The following is an 18,136-nucleotide window of genomic DNA, read 5'->3' on the forward strand; positions in this document are numbered from 1 at the left end:
AATTATCTGTATGTTTGATTAAAGCTAATGAGTACATTTCAGAAAGCTGAAGAATTCTGTTTAATCTCGTCTATAAAATCAAAATAAAACACCAAGTAGTTTGGTGGAGCCTCCACCTTAATAAATTGTACATGGATTTGCAGTTACACTAATAAACTTTATAGAGTTTAGAAGGAGATGTCAAATGTGTGTATTTTTATGATAAAGATTTTAATAACTACATTGTCTTCTTTTAATATATTGTAAAATTTATTGAGGAATCTCTTATTGTCAAAGCTATCAATTTGCCTAGGCAGGGACAGCCACAAGGGAGGTTAGTTAAGATGATGGCCATAATGCATATAATCATTTATATGCATTGATCATGTAACACGTAAAAAAGGCCAGTTCATTTGTGTGGTTTCGGCTTTCATCTTGACCTTTTCACCCCTGCTTATTGGGCATATGGCCTAAATTCCATCATTATAAAAGTTTTCCCCAGCCAAGTTCCTCAGGGTATATTGGCTTCCAGTACATTACTTTTGCAGGTTGAGAAATGTAATCCTGACATAATTGTGGATGCTAGCTGGAGAAGCTAGCATGCTGGCTGAGGAGTTTTGAGAGCTGAAGTCCCCATGTCTTGGGTTTGCCAAGTTTGAAAAACACTGCACTAGACCATTGTACAAGAATGCAGAGTTGTTGCTGGATGTGTGTATGTTTTTAAAAACCACACAGCTGAGATTTAATAAGTAGAATCCACGGCAATCAGGTAATTCTTGTCATAAAAGGATTTATTTGTGGAAATCTTAACCTCTTTATAATAGTCCTTTTTGAAATCCAGTATATATCAACCACTCCAATAAAAGCATTGTGTATCTGCAAGGTGCTTTCACAATCTGTTGCAAGGCACTCGGCATGAGATTGCTTTTAAAGAAGTCTTAACTCAGCTCTGAAAATTAACTCTTAACTACATTTACATACTGTTGTTTTTAATCATTTAGTCAGGTCCGGCTCTTGGTGACTTTATAGGCAATTGCTCTCTATGCTATCCTGTTAAGCACAGCTTCTTTCAATTGTATGTTCAACTTTGCATCAGATTTGATGTTATCAAGCCATAAACCTGTATTCCACTCTTTTTTCTTGCCCACCATATTTTCTTGTACTACTTTCAATATTTAAATTCTAAGTATCTCAAAGGAAGACCCAGAATAGAAATTACCTTCTTTCTAAGCTTAGGATAGCCATTTGAATATAATTGTTAAGATGTACCTTTAGAAGTGCCTTTGAACTGTTCTCTCTGAAGAACATGCTCCTCGAGGTGAGAAACAGAGAAAGCTGGACTTTTGGAGGAGAAACTTGCAACCATTCATTCACAGACTGTTCGGGTTATGATTGTTGAAAAATCGATTTATGATTGATTTCTGAAGTTACAATCATTGCAGTACCCCCTCTCCGCACATGATCAAAATTTAGGTACTTGGCAGCATGGCTGCAGGGCAGTGAAAATGGCTAGGCTGGGGTAGTGTGGAACAGGAGTGAAATGCTATTTGTTTGGGCTGGTTTGCCCAAAACGGTAGTAAAAATGCTACTGGTTCACGTGAACCTGTAGTAAAAAAATGCTTTAAAAAAGTAATAATCAGCTGTGCCGCATGATGGTTGGAACGCCTTTTTTACTTTTTAAAGCATTTTTTTACTACCTATTGCCCGAACTAATATTTTTGTGTAAAGTGTGATAGTTAGTTTTTGAGCTCTCTGTGACTCTATGAGATTCCTGCTTGTTGCAGGGGACATTTTGTGTGAAGTCCAGCTGCTTTTGCATTGTATGTGAGTCAGTTGTGTAGCTTTTGTGTTATTTTTGTGTAAAGTTTTCCCGATCACATGACCACCAAGCTACGCCCACCCAGTCACATGACCACCAAGCTATGCCCACCCAGTCACATGACCACCAAGCCATGCCCACACAACTGGCTGGGAAAATTTCTGAATTTCACCACTGGTTTGGAGGGACTGCTGGAATGGCCTACAGCAAGTGATGTGATCCAGTGTATGGGAGTAGCCAGTACACAAGGGAATATGTGATAATAATAATAACAACAACAGATTTGGAAGGCCTTCTAGTCCAACCCCCTGCCCAGGCAGGAAACCCTACATCATCTCAGACAGGTGGTAATCCAACATTTTCTTAAAAATTTCCAGTGTTGGAGCATTCACAACTTCTGCAGGCAAGTCGTTCCACTTACCTAGTGGACAACCATTTAGATATGAGCCAGCAGTGTGCAGCAGCTGCTAAAAAAGCCAACATAGTTCTGGGCTGCATAAACAGAGGGATAGAATCAAGATCATGTGAAGTGTTAGTGCCACTTTATAATGCCTTGGTAAGGCCACACTTGGAATACTGCATTCAGTTTTGGTCGCTGCGATGTAAAAAAGATGCTGAGACTCTAGAAAGAGTGCAGAGAATAGCAACACAGATGATTAGGGGACTGGAAGCTAGAACATATGAAGAACGGTTGCAGGAACTGAATATGCCTAGTTTAATGAAAAGAAGGACTAGGGGAGACATGATAGCAGTGTTCCAATATCTCAGGGGTTGCCACAAAGAAGAGGGAGTCGGGCTGTTCTCCAAAGCACCTGAGGGTAGAACAAGAAGCAATGGGTGGAAACTGGTCAAGGAAAGAAGCAACTTAGAACTAAGGAGAAATTTCCTGACAATTAGAACAATTAATAATTGTTTCCTGTGAGAAGAGAATTGAAAAAATACAATTTACTTGGACTTCAGTAAGGCATTTGATAAAGTACACCAGTATAAAAACGAGGATTGGACAGCATCAGCACCAAATGGATTCATATTGGCTGACCAACTGCACTCAATCTGTAGTCCTCAATGGAACTGCATCAACATGGAAAATATGCAATGGGGTATCCCAAGGCTCTGTTATAGGCCCAACACTCTTCAACATCTTCTTCAATGATGAAGGGATAGATGGGAAACTCAAATTTTCAGATGACACCAAGCTGGCAGGTATAGCCAGCACTCCAAAAGATAGGCTTAAAATACAGAAGAATCTTGACAGATTTGAACATTGGGCACTGTCTAAAAAAATGAAATTCAGTGGTAAAAAAAAGTAAGGTTCTACATTTAGGCAAGAAAAACCAAATGCAAAGGTATAGCATAATTGGTACCTGGCTCAGTAATAGTAACTGTGAAAAAGATCTTGGGGTCCTAGTGAACAATCACTTAAATATGAGCCAGCAGTTTGCTGCAGCTGTCAAAAAAGCCAACACAGTTCTAGGCTGCATTAATGGAGGGATAGAATCAAGATCACGTGAAGTGTTAATATTGCTTTATAATGCCTTGGTAAGGTCACACTTGGAATATTGCATCCAGTTTGGTCATCATGATGTGAAAAAGATAGTGAAACTCTAGAAAGAGTACAGAGAAGAGCAATAAATATGTGATTAGGGACTGGAGGCTAAGACATATAAAGAACAATTGCTGGTGTTGGATATGTCTAGTATAACGAAAAGAAGAACTAGGGGTGACATGAGCCGCGGTGTGGCTCAGGCTGTAAGATAGCCTGTTATTAAACACAGCTGCCTGCAATTACTGCAGGTTCTAGTCCCACGAGGCCCAAGGTTGACTCAGCCTTCCATCCTTTATAAGGTAGGTAAAATGAGGACCCAGATTGTTGGGGGGGCAATAAGTTGACTTTGTATATAAATATACAAATAGAATGAGACTATTGCCTTACACAATGTAAGCCGCCCTGAGTCTTCGGAGAAGGGCGGGATATAAATGTAAAAAAAACACACACACAAAAAAAACACATGATAGTGTTGCAATATCTTAGGGGCTGCCAGAAAGAAGAGGGAGCTATTCTCCAAAGCACCTGAAGGCAGGACAAGAAGCATGGATGGAAACTAATCAAAGAGAGAAGCAACCTACAAGTAAGGAGAACTTTCCTGACAGCTAGAACAATTAATCAGTGGAACAACTTGCCTCCATTGAATGCTCCAATACTAGAAGTTTTAAAGAAGAGATTGGACAACCATTTGTCTGAAATGGTATAGGGTTTCCTGACTGAGCAGGGAGTTGGACTCCAAGGCCCCTTCCAAGTCTATATTCTAGAACAGAATTCTAGCATATCAGTCTAGTCTAGTCCAGACCAGTCCAGTCCAATCCAGTCTTACCTATACTAAAATCAAAGTTCTATGCCTGATTTCTAAGTAATCATGAAAAACGTATTTTCCATTTTGCAGTTTTTCTATTTGCTTAAGTGTTATTCAAGTGTTGATTAGTCAGTTATCCAAATATGATCATAGAATTTATAAACATTTCTATCTTTTTGTATTCTTCATCATATAGACATCCTAGGCTGTACTTATATATTATAGCCCTGTGATGGCAAACCTATGACATGCGTGCCACAGCTGGCATGCAAAGCCCTTTCTGCGAATGTGCGATCCGTCTCCTAGCTCGGCTCCACCGCATATGCGTGCATCTCTCACCAGCCATCTAATTTTTGGGGTGATGGGGCACATGCGGGAGATGCATGCACATGTGTGGGGTGTGTGGCACGGCCTCCCCACAGCTTGTTTTTGGGCGCAGGGGGCCCTACTAGGCCCAAAACAGGGGTCAGAAGGGTTGGCATGCATGCATGGGGGGTTGCGTGCACATGCACGGGAGGAGCAGGGGAGGTCATGCACACAAACGTAGGGGGCCCTGCATTGCATTATAAGTACCGGCATGCATGTGTGCTGTTGCCTGTGCACATGCACGCTTTTGGCACACGATGAGAAAAAAGTTCTGAAACAGTCATCACTGTTATAGCCCCTTTCTTCAACATGTGTCTCTTTATGAAGTCTGTGGAACCTCTAAAGGGTTAGATGAAAAAAAGCAAACTACGGTAAATGTGAATTCCACAAGACAAAAGTACTGTTCTTGGGGGGGGGGGAGGAATCTGGCCCCGGTGGAATTTCTGGATAGAATCACCCTGCCTCTGGAATTGCTGGGATGTAGTTTAGAGTTCTTCTAGATTTTCAGATGCCACATAAGAGAACTTGAGAAGGAGAAGTTTACTCCATCTTGGGCTGGTGTGCAAGTGGTGGTAGTCCTTGCATCGATTCCTGTATGCATCACCTCAAGGTAATACAATTGGAAAATTGTCTACTGGAGAAGTCTGTAGAGATTCTCAGTCATCCAGGTCATGATTGCCCCAAAGGTGCTTTTTCGGGAGGCAACTGGACTTTCTTGGTTTTTCTTTGAAGATGTTTTGCTTCTCATCTAAGAAGCGTCTTCAGCTCTGACAGGATAATGGGGAGTGGAAGGATTTAAAGTCCTTGCAGACAGCTGGTCATTTGCATCCTTTTAGAGGGTCATTGAAGGACTTGGAGGTTTATCTGTGTCTGTGACTCTCTAAAAGGATGCAAATGACCAGCTGTCTCCAAGGAGAATAAATCCTTCCACGTTAGCCCCTTAGCTGCTTTAGGAACTTTTTTCTACCAATACTCATCCCTTTTTGTTTCAGTCGCTGGGATGGGTACCTCAGCTGTCTTGGCTTTGATGGTCGGGGAGGGCTGCACTCTGGCTCCGATTGGGCTGCTGGGTCCTGGAAGTCCCTGGGTGAAGGCAAGTTCTGGCTCTTTCTGGGTCACCTAAAGCAGGCTCTCTTAGGATAGTCCACCCTTTGCCATGGTGGCCTGAATTTCTCTTCACGCACCGCAGGTGTTGGAGAGCAGCTGGAGAACCCGGGGCTCAGGAGTCCCAGTCATTTTGATTAGTTTTGAGAGAGTTGGCTTGCTGTCAGAGTTCTGACCGATGCCCTAATGAAATCATGAGCCTCATGCTGGGCTTCAAAGAAATCCAGTTATTTATTAGAAGCTTCATGTCGGCAGAGACCAAATAAAGCCAACTCTGACCTCACTTAATTTACATCGTGGCTCTGACTCTGTTTCCCCCCTCCCTCCAAGGTGTGTCATCAGTCACATTCTCCAAGGAAGCGATTTGCAGCTTGTAGAGATCACTTCCCTCCAGCCACTGTGGGTTTCCATGGAAACAACCTCAGCTTATCAGTTGGAATTGCTTTATTTTGACTGAGATACCAGCTCCTTAATGTAGCTGCAAAGTTTGTTTTCCCATCCCCCTGCCCAGGGGTGAAATCCAGCAGGTTCTGACAGGTTCTGGAGAACCGGTAGCAGAAATTTTGAGCAAATTCGGAGAACTGGTAGCTGAAATTTTGAGTACTTTGGAGAACCAGCAAATACCACCTTTGGCTGCCTCAGATTGGGGTGGGAATGGGGATTTTGCAGTATCCTTCCCCTGCCATGCCCACCAAGCCATGCCCACCAAGACACACTCACAGAACCAGTAGTAAAAAAAATGGATTTCACCACTGCCCTCACCCATGGCAACTGGAGAGCAGGCCAGGGATGCTTTGCGAGTTGACATTGTCTTTCTTATGTTTTATGGGCTGTGAACTGCATGGCATCCTGTGATGGAGCAATAGATAAATCTTTGCAATAAATACATTAATCAATGACAGCTGAATGTTGACATAGAACTGTGCGAAATGGCAAAGGCATTGCAGTTTTCTTCTCTGCCCACACTTTTTAAAAATTACATGTCATTGGATATTTCTGTGGGTTTGGTTTTACTCATGAGGAAAGCTTTGCATATTTATTTTCTCTGGAAAATAAGATCTCCCTTTCTTATTCCACAGGCCCATAGAATTTGGTGCAGAATAAGGCTGAAGAGATCTCTGGCTGGTTACTGCTTCTTGCTTGCATTATCTATGATCGCTTTTACAAGCTTCTGTCCTATATCCCTGAACAAGTACAAAGACCTGAATTTCCAGTACTTGCCTAGAGAGATGCTTCATGTGAAACCTGACATTTCTAAGCATCTGCAGACAAATGGCACTATCCCTCATGTACAACAGCAACAGCATTTCAGCCTAGGCAAATGGACTCATGCACAGGGAAGACAACCCCTTTCAAATTCCAGTCCAGTTTGCAAACAGAAAAGCTTGCTGCATAGGCAGGGTGAATTAAGTCATAAAGGTTTTAACAAAAGAAAAAAATTCCCTGCCCAAATTAAAAACCATAACATTGCAGCAGAAAACGACGTTGACCTTGGCAGAAGACTCCAACATGAAGAGTATCCTTACAGGTCTAATGGGGAAAAAAGCAGCTTTGATTGGACTTTGACTCTAAAGGATGTTGGAAGAGACCTGAGTTTACCACTGCACCCAAGCAAGAAGAAGGTGAATTGGAAAGGACAAAGGCAGTTAGCCCCCTTTCTACTTCCTTTACGAGATGGAAAGCCTGGAGCCTTTTTATTTCTTAAGGATACTCCTCTAAGCCAGCTCACTGTATCACAGGAACAATGTAAGCCAGATGTGCAGGCAGCTGCTGCCCACCAATCCCCAGATTTAATCAAAATTCTTATCTCAGACAAACAATCCTTCCAGATCACAATGAACACTCAGGAACAGAGGGATAATGCTCATTTCCATAATTTTCAGAGCTCTTACCCTTGGACTACAGATCCAGAGAAGCTGCAAAAATCAGAACAATGTAGAAACCTGTGGTACAATGGTCTTAGTTTGAAAGAGGGGAACAGGCTGAGGTTTGCCAAGGCAAACCTTCCATGGTTCACTCTGGATGATGTGGAGAAGATGAAGCTTTTGGCCAATGGTACAGTGATAAAGAAGGACCGAATTCTTGGCCATGGGCAAATAATTAGAGTTGCTCTGTCATATAATCAAAATGCCCTTTTTAATAACTCCCAAAGTTTGTGTTTGAATGGGCTATGTGGCTTAATCAAAAGGTCCACTGATCTCTATGAGGTTCTTGCATTCCATTTGGACAGAATTTTGGGGCTGCGCCGGAGCTTACCTGTAGTGGCTAGGAGATTTTGCAGCCACTTGCTACCTTACAAGTACACCAATGGTGCTACTAGGCCCATTGTATGGTGGGCACCAGATATACAGCACTTGAATGATTCTAATAATGATCAAAACTCCTTTACTATTAAATGGTTGAAGTACCAGGACTTGTTGCAACAGCGGTGTGGCATGGAAGATTCCAGAACATCACTTGGGAAAGCTCCTTGTTTGACTGTCCTACATTCTGAATGGGCTAAATTGGCACTCTTTGATTTTCTTCTGCAGGTAGACTGGTGGTAGATCAATATTTTAGATAGGGGCCAAGTTACAATACAATACAAAAGTTGCAATTTATGACAAAAGTGTCATCAAATCTGATTATATACAAAGGATACTCTATCAAGTTCACAATAGGAAGGGGTTCATACTAGTTTTCAATTCCAAATGGTAACTGATTATAATTTAATGAGTAATGGTTTAGACATAATACAATATATCAGGGTTTTGGGATACATTTTTGAGTTTATAATAATTTAAAGAGTATTAATAATTAACTGGTAAATTAATATGCAATGAATATGTGCTATAGTAATTTCAGGTATCCTAATAGTAGAATTCCATGTTTCAAATTTCAGAGTTTGGAAATAATCTTTCTGATTTTACATTCAGGGGTTATCTAATTGTGGAAATTTGTCGTTTGATAAGCAATCTGATGTGTCTTCACATTATTTGGTAGTTTTAATCAATGAAACACATGCTGGAGATCTATCAGTGACTAATTCCAATTTAGGACACAATAGAATCCCGAGTTCTTACATAACCTGCAGAAGACTGTTTCATACATTCCATATTAAAGCAGTAGAAACCTGGTTTCCAATCTCCTCCTTAGTTCACAGGATTATTAGGATGAGAGAAGTGTACTAAATAAGTAAATAAAAAAAACCCACACAGTAGTTTTGAAAACATTAGGAATGCCACCTTGTTTGCTTTCATGAATATGCATATGACAAATGTACTCCTTTTCTTGCAAAGTGCACCATTATTTGTGCTAAATTGTTATTAAATGGATAAATAGAAATTAGTTGGAAAGTATAAGGATAGCTTGTATTTTGGTAGAATTAGTAATAGAAATATTTTTATTCTGTGTTTTGATCACAATAATATTTAGGATGCCTTATAAAAGATCTTAAAAATACCAGAATACAAATATAAAATTCAAACAGCACACAGAACCAAATAGAAAAAAACTAAATAGAAGATTTTTTTTCTTTTATTAAAAATGCATTTTATCTGTCCTTGGCCCTCGGTTAAAATTTCTAAATCCAAATTTAATTTGTATAGTGTTGATTAATTTATCTTTAAAATAGAATTTTAGTTATCGCTTGTTACTAATTGTTATAATTTCTATTATGAATACAGAAAAACTGAATGCAAGCTAATACTTTTCTCACATGTTCACCCATCAATCCAATTGTTTGACAATGTAAGCTGTTTTTGAAACCTACAAATGCTTCAAGAACCATTTACACTCTGGCATAATGAATGACTTTCAGCATATTAAACATGAAATTTTGTCAAGTTGAAGATACCATCTTGACTTTTTTGACTCCTCTATGGATGTCCCTGATTAGATTGATGCTGGAGAATATTGCAAAAGCAACTTGCTTTAATCGAAGTAATTTTCAGAAGGCCAGTTTAACACAGGCCTATTAGCATCATTGTTACTTTTCTATGGGATCATTTTCTTGCATAGACTCAAGTATAAAGCATCAATATAAAGCAATACGGTCATAGGCAATAGCTGCAGTATCCATGGTCCCTTCTGTGATTAAAAGCTGGGAAAGTAGCAACTATAAAGATCTTTGTAATTCTATCTGCTTATGAGCTGAATCCTATATTGCATCATTTCCATGATCCTGAAAATGAATTACCTTATTTTTTAGTGTATAAGATGCACCTTTTTACCCCTAAAAAGAGGGTGAAAATTTGGATGCATCTTATATGCGAAATGTGACCCCGCCCACCCGCCGGCCCCCACCCTTTGGATATTTTTGGCAGGAGTGAAGTGCTACCGGATAGGTAGCAAAGACTGGGGCTGGTTCACCAATCAGGGTCAGGGGCCGGGGCCCATTCCCTGAGGCCCCAGTGCCGCCACCTGCTTGCCACCTGCCTCAACCGGGTCAGGGAATGCACCATTCCCCAACTCTGGCTTTTCCCTGGAGCCGCTGCCCGCTCTTCCATCGCATATCTTGATCTTGAGGCTGTCATCTGGGAGGAGTTTGACACTGTGGCTCCCGATGACATGGACAGGATACTGAGGAGGCTGAATACAACCACATGTTTATTGGTTCCGTGTCCTCCTGGCTGGTACTGGCCACACAGGAGGTTACACGAGGCTGGCTTCAGGGAATTGTTAATGCTTCTCTGAGAGAAGGTGTCTTCCCTACGACCTTGAAAGAGGCTGTGGTGAGACCCCTCCTCAAGAAGCCCTCCCTCGATCCAGCTGTTTTATCGAACTACCGTCCGGTCTCCAACCTTCGTTTTGTGGCGAAGGTTCTTGAGAGTGTGGTAGCGCATCAGCTTCCTGAATACCTGGATGAAACTGTCTATCTGGACCCATTCCAGTCCGGCTTCCGGCCTAGGTACAGCACTGAAACGGCTTTGGTCGCGTTGGTGGATGATCTCTGGAGGCCCCGGGACAGAGGTTGTTCTTCTGTCCTGGTCCTATTAGATCTTTCAGCAGCTTTTGATACCATCGACCATGGTATCTTGCTGCGGCGGCTGGAGGGGCTGGGAGTGGGAGGCACCGTTTTTCGGTGGTTCTCCTCCTTCCTCTCTGACCGGTCGCAGACGGTGTTGGCAGGGGGGCAAAGATCGACCGCGAGGTGCCTCTTATGTGGGGTGCCCCAGGGCTCGGTTCTCTCGCCTCTCCTGTTAAATATCTATATGAAGCCGCTGGGCGAGATCATCCGTGGTTTTGGGGTGCGGTGTCATCTGTACGCTGATGATACGCAGTTGTACATTTCCACCCCTAACCATCCCAGTGAAGCCATTGAGGTGATGTCCCGTTGTCTGGAGGCCGTGCGGGTCTGGATGGGGAAAAATAGGCTCCGACTCAACCCCGCCAAGACTGAGTGGCTGTGGATGCCGGCGTCCCGGTATAATCAGCTGAGGCCATCGCTGTCTGTGGGGGACGAGTCATTGGCCCCCACAGAGAAGGTCCGCAATCTGGGCATCCTTCTGGATGCACGATTGTTGTTAGAAGAGCATTTGACGGCCGTCACCAGGGGAGTTTTTTATCAGGTCCGCCTGATACGCCAGTTGTGTCCCTTCTTACACCGGGATTCCTTGTGCACAGTCACTCACATCCTCATCACTTCCCGTCTGGACTACTGCAATGCTCTCTACACGGGGCTTCCCTTGAAGAGCACCCAAAGACTTCAATTAGTTCAGAATGCGGCCGCGCGGGTGATAGAGGGAGCGACTCGTTGCTCCCATATAACACCTCTCCTGCACACGCTGCACTGGCTTCCGGTGGTCTTTCGGATGCAATTCAAGGTGTTAGTTACCACCTTTAAAGCGCTCCATGGCATAGGACCGGGTTACTAACGGGACCGCCTGCTGCTACCGGCGATCTCCCATCGACAAGTGGCTCCCATAGGGAGGTTCTCCTTGGGGTGCCATCGGCCAGTCAATATCAGTTGGCGACACCCAGGGGGAGGGCCTTCTCTCCCAGGGTGGGGGCACCAACCTTCTGGAACACGCTACCACCAGGTATCCCTGGTACCACCAACTCCCTGATCTTCGGACCTTGCGACGCAAGCTGAAAACATTTCTGTTTCACCGTGCAGGACTGGCCTAGTGGGGTTTTAATAAGGGGTTTTATTGGTTTTAAGTTCTTCAATCAACTCTAAATTTTCCTTTGTATTAATTGATTTTACTTTGACTGTAAAACGCCCTGAGTCCTTTGGGAAAAGGGCAGTATAGAAATCAAAACAACAACAACAACAACAACAACAACAACAACAACAACAACAACAACAATAATAATAATAATAATAATAATAATAATAATAATAATATACTTACCTTCCTCTAGCGGCTGGCTGCCAGGAAAGGCAAGCATCCAAAAGTTACTGGAGCCGCTCTCCTTGAATATGCCGCCATTGTTTATTTCATTCATTCATAGCGGCAGGTTGGGTGTGCACGTGTGCAGCTGTAGCATGGAACAAGGTGGCGATGGCAGTGGCATATTCAAGGAGAGTGGCTCCGGTAACTTTTGGACGCTTGCCTTTCCTGGCAGCCAGCTGCTGGAGGAAGGTAAGTATACGCGAAGGAAGAGCGGGCGGCTGCTCTGGGAAAAGGCCGGAGTCAGGGAATGGTGCATTCCCTGACCCCGTTGAGGCAGGTGGCAGTTTCAAGGCCTTGGGGAATGGGATGCCCTGTGCTCCAGCCCCTAACCGAAGGTGAAGGGCAAGCGGGCAGCGAGTTGGCGGCAACTCCGGGGAAAGGCTGGACTCAGGGAATAGTGCATTCCCCGACCCGGTTGAGGCGCTTTCCTCCCTGAATCCACTTGCCACCTGAAAATGCTTTCCTCCCTGGTTCCCCGAAGTGCTTTCCTTTGTATAGCATAGCAAGGTATAGGGGCGGGGTTAGGGTTGCAAAGGAAAGTACTTTGGGGAACCAGGGAGGAAAGCTTTTTGAGTGGCAGTGCCAGTCGCACAGCGTGCTTTTGGATTCGGGGAGGAAAGCGCTTTGCATAGCAGAGCAGGGAATGGAGGCGGGGGGTTGATCGGTCGTTTGAAGGGGAGGGGGAAGATGCACACTCTTACTGCATGGGCCATGGTCGGTGTGGAAGGAGGAAAGGCGGAGGAGCTGGGGATGCTGATGTTTTGGCTCTCTGCCCCCCTCCTCAGGCTGCCCCAGATAAGATCACCACCACCAAGCTGTTTTGAGGAGGTTGCAGATGGCTTTGTAGTACTTCATAAGCTGGCTCTTCCACCACAGCACCCGGCACCTCTCCACCATGCAGTCCTTGCAGAGGACTTTCACTGAGGAAAGAGCCAAAGTCGGCAGCGTCCAGGAAGGCACCCCTGCCCCCGTCAGCCTGGGTCCTCCCCCGTGTCTCTTCTAGAAGTCAGCCACGTCCTCCGAGACCTGCTTGATGGTGCAGATTTTATCTGGGTGCAGCTTCCCCCTCCCCTTCAAACGACTGATCAACCCACCCCCATTCCCTGCTACGCTGTGCAAAGCGCTTTCCTCCCCGAATCCAAAAAGTGCGGCTGGTGCTGCCACCTGAAAATGCTTTCCTCGCTGGTTCACCAAAGCATATTGGAGGGGCACTGGTTGCTGCCTGAAACACGGCTCTGCAAATTGCATCGGGCCAATGGGCAGAGGTAGAATTCTTTTTCTTTTGTTTTCCTCCCCCAAAATTAAGGTGCGTCTTATACTCCGGTGCGTCTTATACACCAAAAAATACGGCAGTACCAGATACAGAAAGCATATGTTAGAGGGTATTCTGATGACATCATGTTATTTTTCACTCTTTCTTCTGGGAAAGTGATAGTTCTTATATCAGATGTAAGCTTTTGATTTCTTATGCTATCCTGGAAAATGCTGTACTTGGCGGATTGTAGAAATTAAATAGGCAAGTTTCCTGTGTGCGGGCTCTCAAATGTTGCAGGTCATGATGCATGCTCTATGATAGAGATGCTTATAAGGACAGACACTGGTTTGCAGAGATTTATAGAGGCTTGTTCAAGCAGACAGCCTTATAAGAATTCTACTGAAACCAGCTCACATGTTTACTCCTAAAAGTTACTGAATAAATTATTATAATGTGTTCACAACAATATGAAATCACAGCTGCCAGTTCTTTAGCTGGTGTTGACCTTGATATGAATTGAGTTCTTCCCAAGAACTTAGAATGTTGTAATATATTGACATAGTATACTGTATGTGCAGTTTATTATTTTACTCATTGAGGAATAACACAGTTTAAGAAACCAAAGGAATTGCATCTCCTCCTCCTTCTCCCACTTTCCCTCAAAACTGGCTGCATTGATTGGAATCATCCTATAACTCCTCACACCCCACAGAAAGATATTGAGATCTGTGGCACAATAGTTAGACTGCGGTATTGCAGGAAAACTCTTCCCACAGCTTGGACTTTAATCCTGATGGGTTCAAGGTTGATTCAGCTTTCCATCATTCTGAGATTGATAAAATGAGGTCCCAGATTGTTGCAGGCAATATACTGACTCTGTAAACTGCCCAGAGAGTGCTGTAAAGTGCTATGGGGCAGTATATAATTCCAAATACTATTGCTATTGCTATATTGCTAATGTTTTTGTGCTATGAGTCACCAATAAAATTGCAATAGCGCTACACACAGCTCTTGGCATGGAGAAGGTTTTCAGGTGAAAAAAAAAAACTGTATGGGACTGTATGCCCTATAAATAGCTTTACTTAAAAAAATCCAGATATTTCAGCCTTTCATGTTAAATACAAAGTACAAAAGAAGCAGTTGGCTTTTGTGTTTGGCTCTTCAGCTTAATTACTTTGGTTTCCATGGTGTTTGATGCAGTACCTGTTCTTGTGAGAAGGGGAGACATGCCTCTGATTACTCAACCACCAAACCTCCACCAGGGGTTCATTTTTTGTGCAGTCATAAAAGACAAGAGCAGAAACTAGTTTAAAGCCTCTTATCTAAAATATCTCGGAAGCCTACAATACCTAGTTTCCACTTGAAATGATGCTATAAATGTGCTTATGCTTTTGCCTTTACACTATAGTTATTTCAGTAAATTAAAAATCTTTCTGTAAATAATAGGCAGTGTTAAAACAAAGTATCCATAGTGTTAGATCAGAAGATGGAAGAGATGGACACAGCTCTTTCAGCAACAATAGCTCTTTATTAGTAGACCAGTACAACCCAACAACTTGCTTGTCTGACAGAATGCCCTTTTATAGGGAACTGTCAGATGGCTTAACCAATGAGCTTTAAGTATTTTCCCATTGTTTTAGCGGACCTGAGTGAAACCTACAGCTCACTCCTTATTTGGTACATAATACCCCTCCTTCCTGGAATACATTAACTTAATTCAACATATGTACATAATTACAGACATAATCACAGAGGTAGGCGGGACTAGTGTGAGTCCTAGTTGACTGGCATGATTCAGTTTGGTCTGGGCGTCGACTTGAGTGGGTGCATTAGTTGCAGTCTCTGGTCCCGCCAATGGAACTGACTGGAACACGTTGCTGGGTGTGGTGGGAGCTGGAAGGCCGAACCCTTCCAGAAATCTGTGCTGGAGTCTTGGTTCGACAGGTGGGCTTTCATGCTGCACAATCAGGTTTGAGTTAGTATTAGACATTGGACATTAGTATTGGACATCTTAACATTTTAATACAGTCAGGGCCTGGCCACTTGTCGGTTTGAGCTTTTTCTGGTAGGCAAAGCAATGAGTTTGAAATTAGGCCATGGAGCTGGTCAAAGTGCTGACACCACAATAACCTGTCCTGTAGTTCGACTTTGTAGGTGCGAGGACCAGATATTTCCTTGACTGTACCAGGAATCGAAAGAGAACCCCCAGCATAATTGTGTGCATAGACCCTGTCCCCAATACTAAATTTCCGAATCTTCCCCATGGAATTGGGGGAAGTGTCAACAACATAATTTGGATGTAATCAGTCCAATTGTGATCGGATCTTCCGTCCCATGAACAGTTCCAAGGGGCTTCTGTTAGTTGCTGTTAGTTGCTGCACAAGGGGTAATGTGTTGAATTAGTAAAAAATTGTCAATTCAGGCCTGCCAATCCCCCGGTCACATTCTGGCAACGGGCCTCCATGAATCTCACTAATTGTTTGGCCTGCCCATTACTGGCCAGATGAAATGGGGCCACCAGGGCATGTCTGATGCCCAAGTCAGTCAAAAATACTTCAAAAGGGATGGCTGTCAATTGTGGGCCATTGTCCAAGACCAGCATGTTGAGAAGGCCATGCGTTGCGAACAGTTTCCTGAGTGCCTTAATTACAGTCTTGGTAGTGATAGAGGTCGTTAGAACTATTTCTAACCACTTAGAATAACCATCAACAACAATAAGAAATGTTTGCCCCTTTACTGGCCCCGTGAAGTCAATGTGCATCCTGGACCAAGGTGCCTGAGGGCCCCCCCATGTTTTAGCCGGGTCAGCGGGTTGGGATTCCTGGCATGAGGAGCAGGTGGTGACCCATTCCACAATGTTGTGGTCCATTTTAGACCACCAGATGTAGCTCCTGGCCAGGGCTTTCATTCTGACTATTCCAGGATGACCTGCATGCAAAACTTCTAGCACTTCCCGCTGTAATTTGGAGGGTATGACCACACTTTCCCCCCATAACAAACAACCCTTCAATACAAATAATTCATTTTGGTGTGAGAAGTAAGGCTGTGTCATCCCCATTATCAGGGTTCCAAGCCAGCCCCACCACACGTAGTTCAATATTTGCATGAGTTCAGTGTCCTTAGCAGGGTGCCGAGCAATCTCAGCCACAGTGATGGGCCCCGAAGCAATGTCCTCAAGCAGGAGGACCTGGTAGACAGTTGCTGGATCTTCCACTAACATAGGCAGGGGGCAGTGGTTTAGCGCATCAGCATGCCTAGTGACTTTCAGGGCAGTGGATCAGTTGGTAGCTGTATGCTGCCAGGAAACATGACCACTGCACCATCCGGGGGTGGCATGATGGTCAGAGTCAGGTGGTCGCCTGCCAACAAGCACAGCAGCGGCTTGTGGTCAGTAATGAGGGTAAAGTTTCTGCCATACAAATAGTTATGGAACCACTGGACTCCAACAACTGCAGCCAGTGCTTCTCTGTTCAGCTGGCTGTAGTTATGCTTGGCGGCAGACAATGTGCAGGAATAGAAGGTGACAGGAGCATCCCAGCCACTAAGTAGCTGGTGGCTGAGGACAGCCTCAACCCCGAAAGGCAAGGCATTGCAAGTCAAAACCAGGGGCAGTGAGTCACTGTAATGGACCAACACACTGTCTGATGTCAGCAAGTTCTTTACAGCAGCAAAAGCAGCTGCCTCAGCTAGGCCCCAGACCCAGGAAGCCTTTTTCCCAAGCAGCCTATGCAAAGGTTTGGCAACGGTGTCCTTTTGCGCTAAAAATATGCTATAGAAATTGAGCAATCCCAGAAAGGCTTGCAGCTCCCTTTTATTTTTGGGGATAGGGGCATCCCTAATGGCAGCAATTTTGATCTTGGTGGGGTGAATCCCTGAACTGTCGATCATGTACCCCAGGAATTCCATCTGCAGCACAACGATGTGACATTTCTCATGCTTAACTTTAAGACTCGCCTCCCTGAATTTGGTCAGGACAGCCCTGAGATGGGCAAAAAGGGTTGGCTTGTTGGTAGTGGACACCAGGACGTCATCAAAGTAGGGCACAACCCCAGGGATACCCTGTAATAGCCGTTCCATGATACTTTGGAACGACCCTGGTGCCACACTAACACCAAATTGCAAGCAGCGGCATTTAAATGCACCCCTGTGGGTGACAATTGTTTGCCCCTTGGCAGTGCTGTCATTGACCGGCAGTTGCTGGCACGCCTGCATGAGATTGAGTTTGACAAATGTGGTTCCTGTTCCCAATGAATGCAGTAAGTACTAAATGATGGGAACAGGATAGGTGCTCTGCTGCAGGGCCTTGTTGATGGTGCATTTATAGTCTGCGCAGATGTGGACTGAGCCATCAGCCTTGATCAGTATGACTATAGGGATTTCCCAATGGGTATGATCAACCAGCTCAAGGATTCCCTGGCCAATTAATTTGTCCAATTCCTTGTCAATGTTAGATTTAATTGCAAGGGGACTCTTCTGGGCTTAATTCTAATTGGTGCTATCTTGGGATCTAGGCTGAAGGAAATAGGCGTTCCTTTGTACTTGCCTAGACCGTTGCTGAATATGTCCTCAAACTCCTTGACAAGATCATCTGTGCCATCATCTGCGATGGTGTTGAAAATGGTTACTCTCATGCCCAGGGCCTCGAACCAGTCCAAGCCAAATAGGCTTGGGAATGCTCCCTCAACCACGATTATCTTTAAGGGGCCTGAAAACCCCCAAAATTGCACTTGAAATGTTCTGCTGCCGACAATGGGAATACAGTTTTCCTGGTAGTCTTTGAGTTGTAATGCTGGGGCTTCAAGTCTCTCTTCCTTATGCCCAGAACTGTGTTCTTCATTGTTTCCCATGAAACAATAGTCAATTTCCATCTCACACTCTATCCCCT

General features: G+C 44.0%; 1 protein-coding gene across 2 annotated transcripts in view; it reads left to right on the top strand.

Moving 5' to 3' along the window:
• The window catches only part of GASK1A (golgi associated kinase 1A), a 48,400-nt gene that overhangs the window by 15,500 nt on the left and 14,764 nt on the right, over nt 1-18,136 (top strand). For both annotated transcript variants that reach the window (XM_058180077.1, XM_058180078.1), the window contains one exon: nt 6,699-8,150. In XM_058180077.1, coding sequence (XP_058036060.1) covers nt 6,699-8,150 — 1,452 coding nt within the window. The remainder of the gene's footprint in view (nt 1-6,698; nt 8,151-18,136) is intronic.

Source organism: Ahaetulla prasina, chromosome 4, assembly GCF_028640845.1.
Source record: "Ahaetulla prasina isolate Xishuangbanna chromosome 4, ASM2864084v1, whole genome shotgun sequence".
Lineage (NCBI taxonomy): Eukaryota > Metazoa > Chordata > Lepidosauria > Squamata > Colubridae > Ahaetulla > Ahaetulla prasina.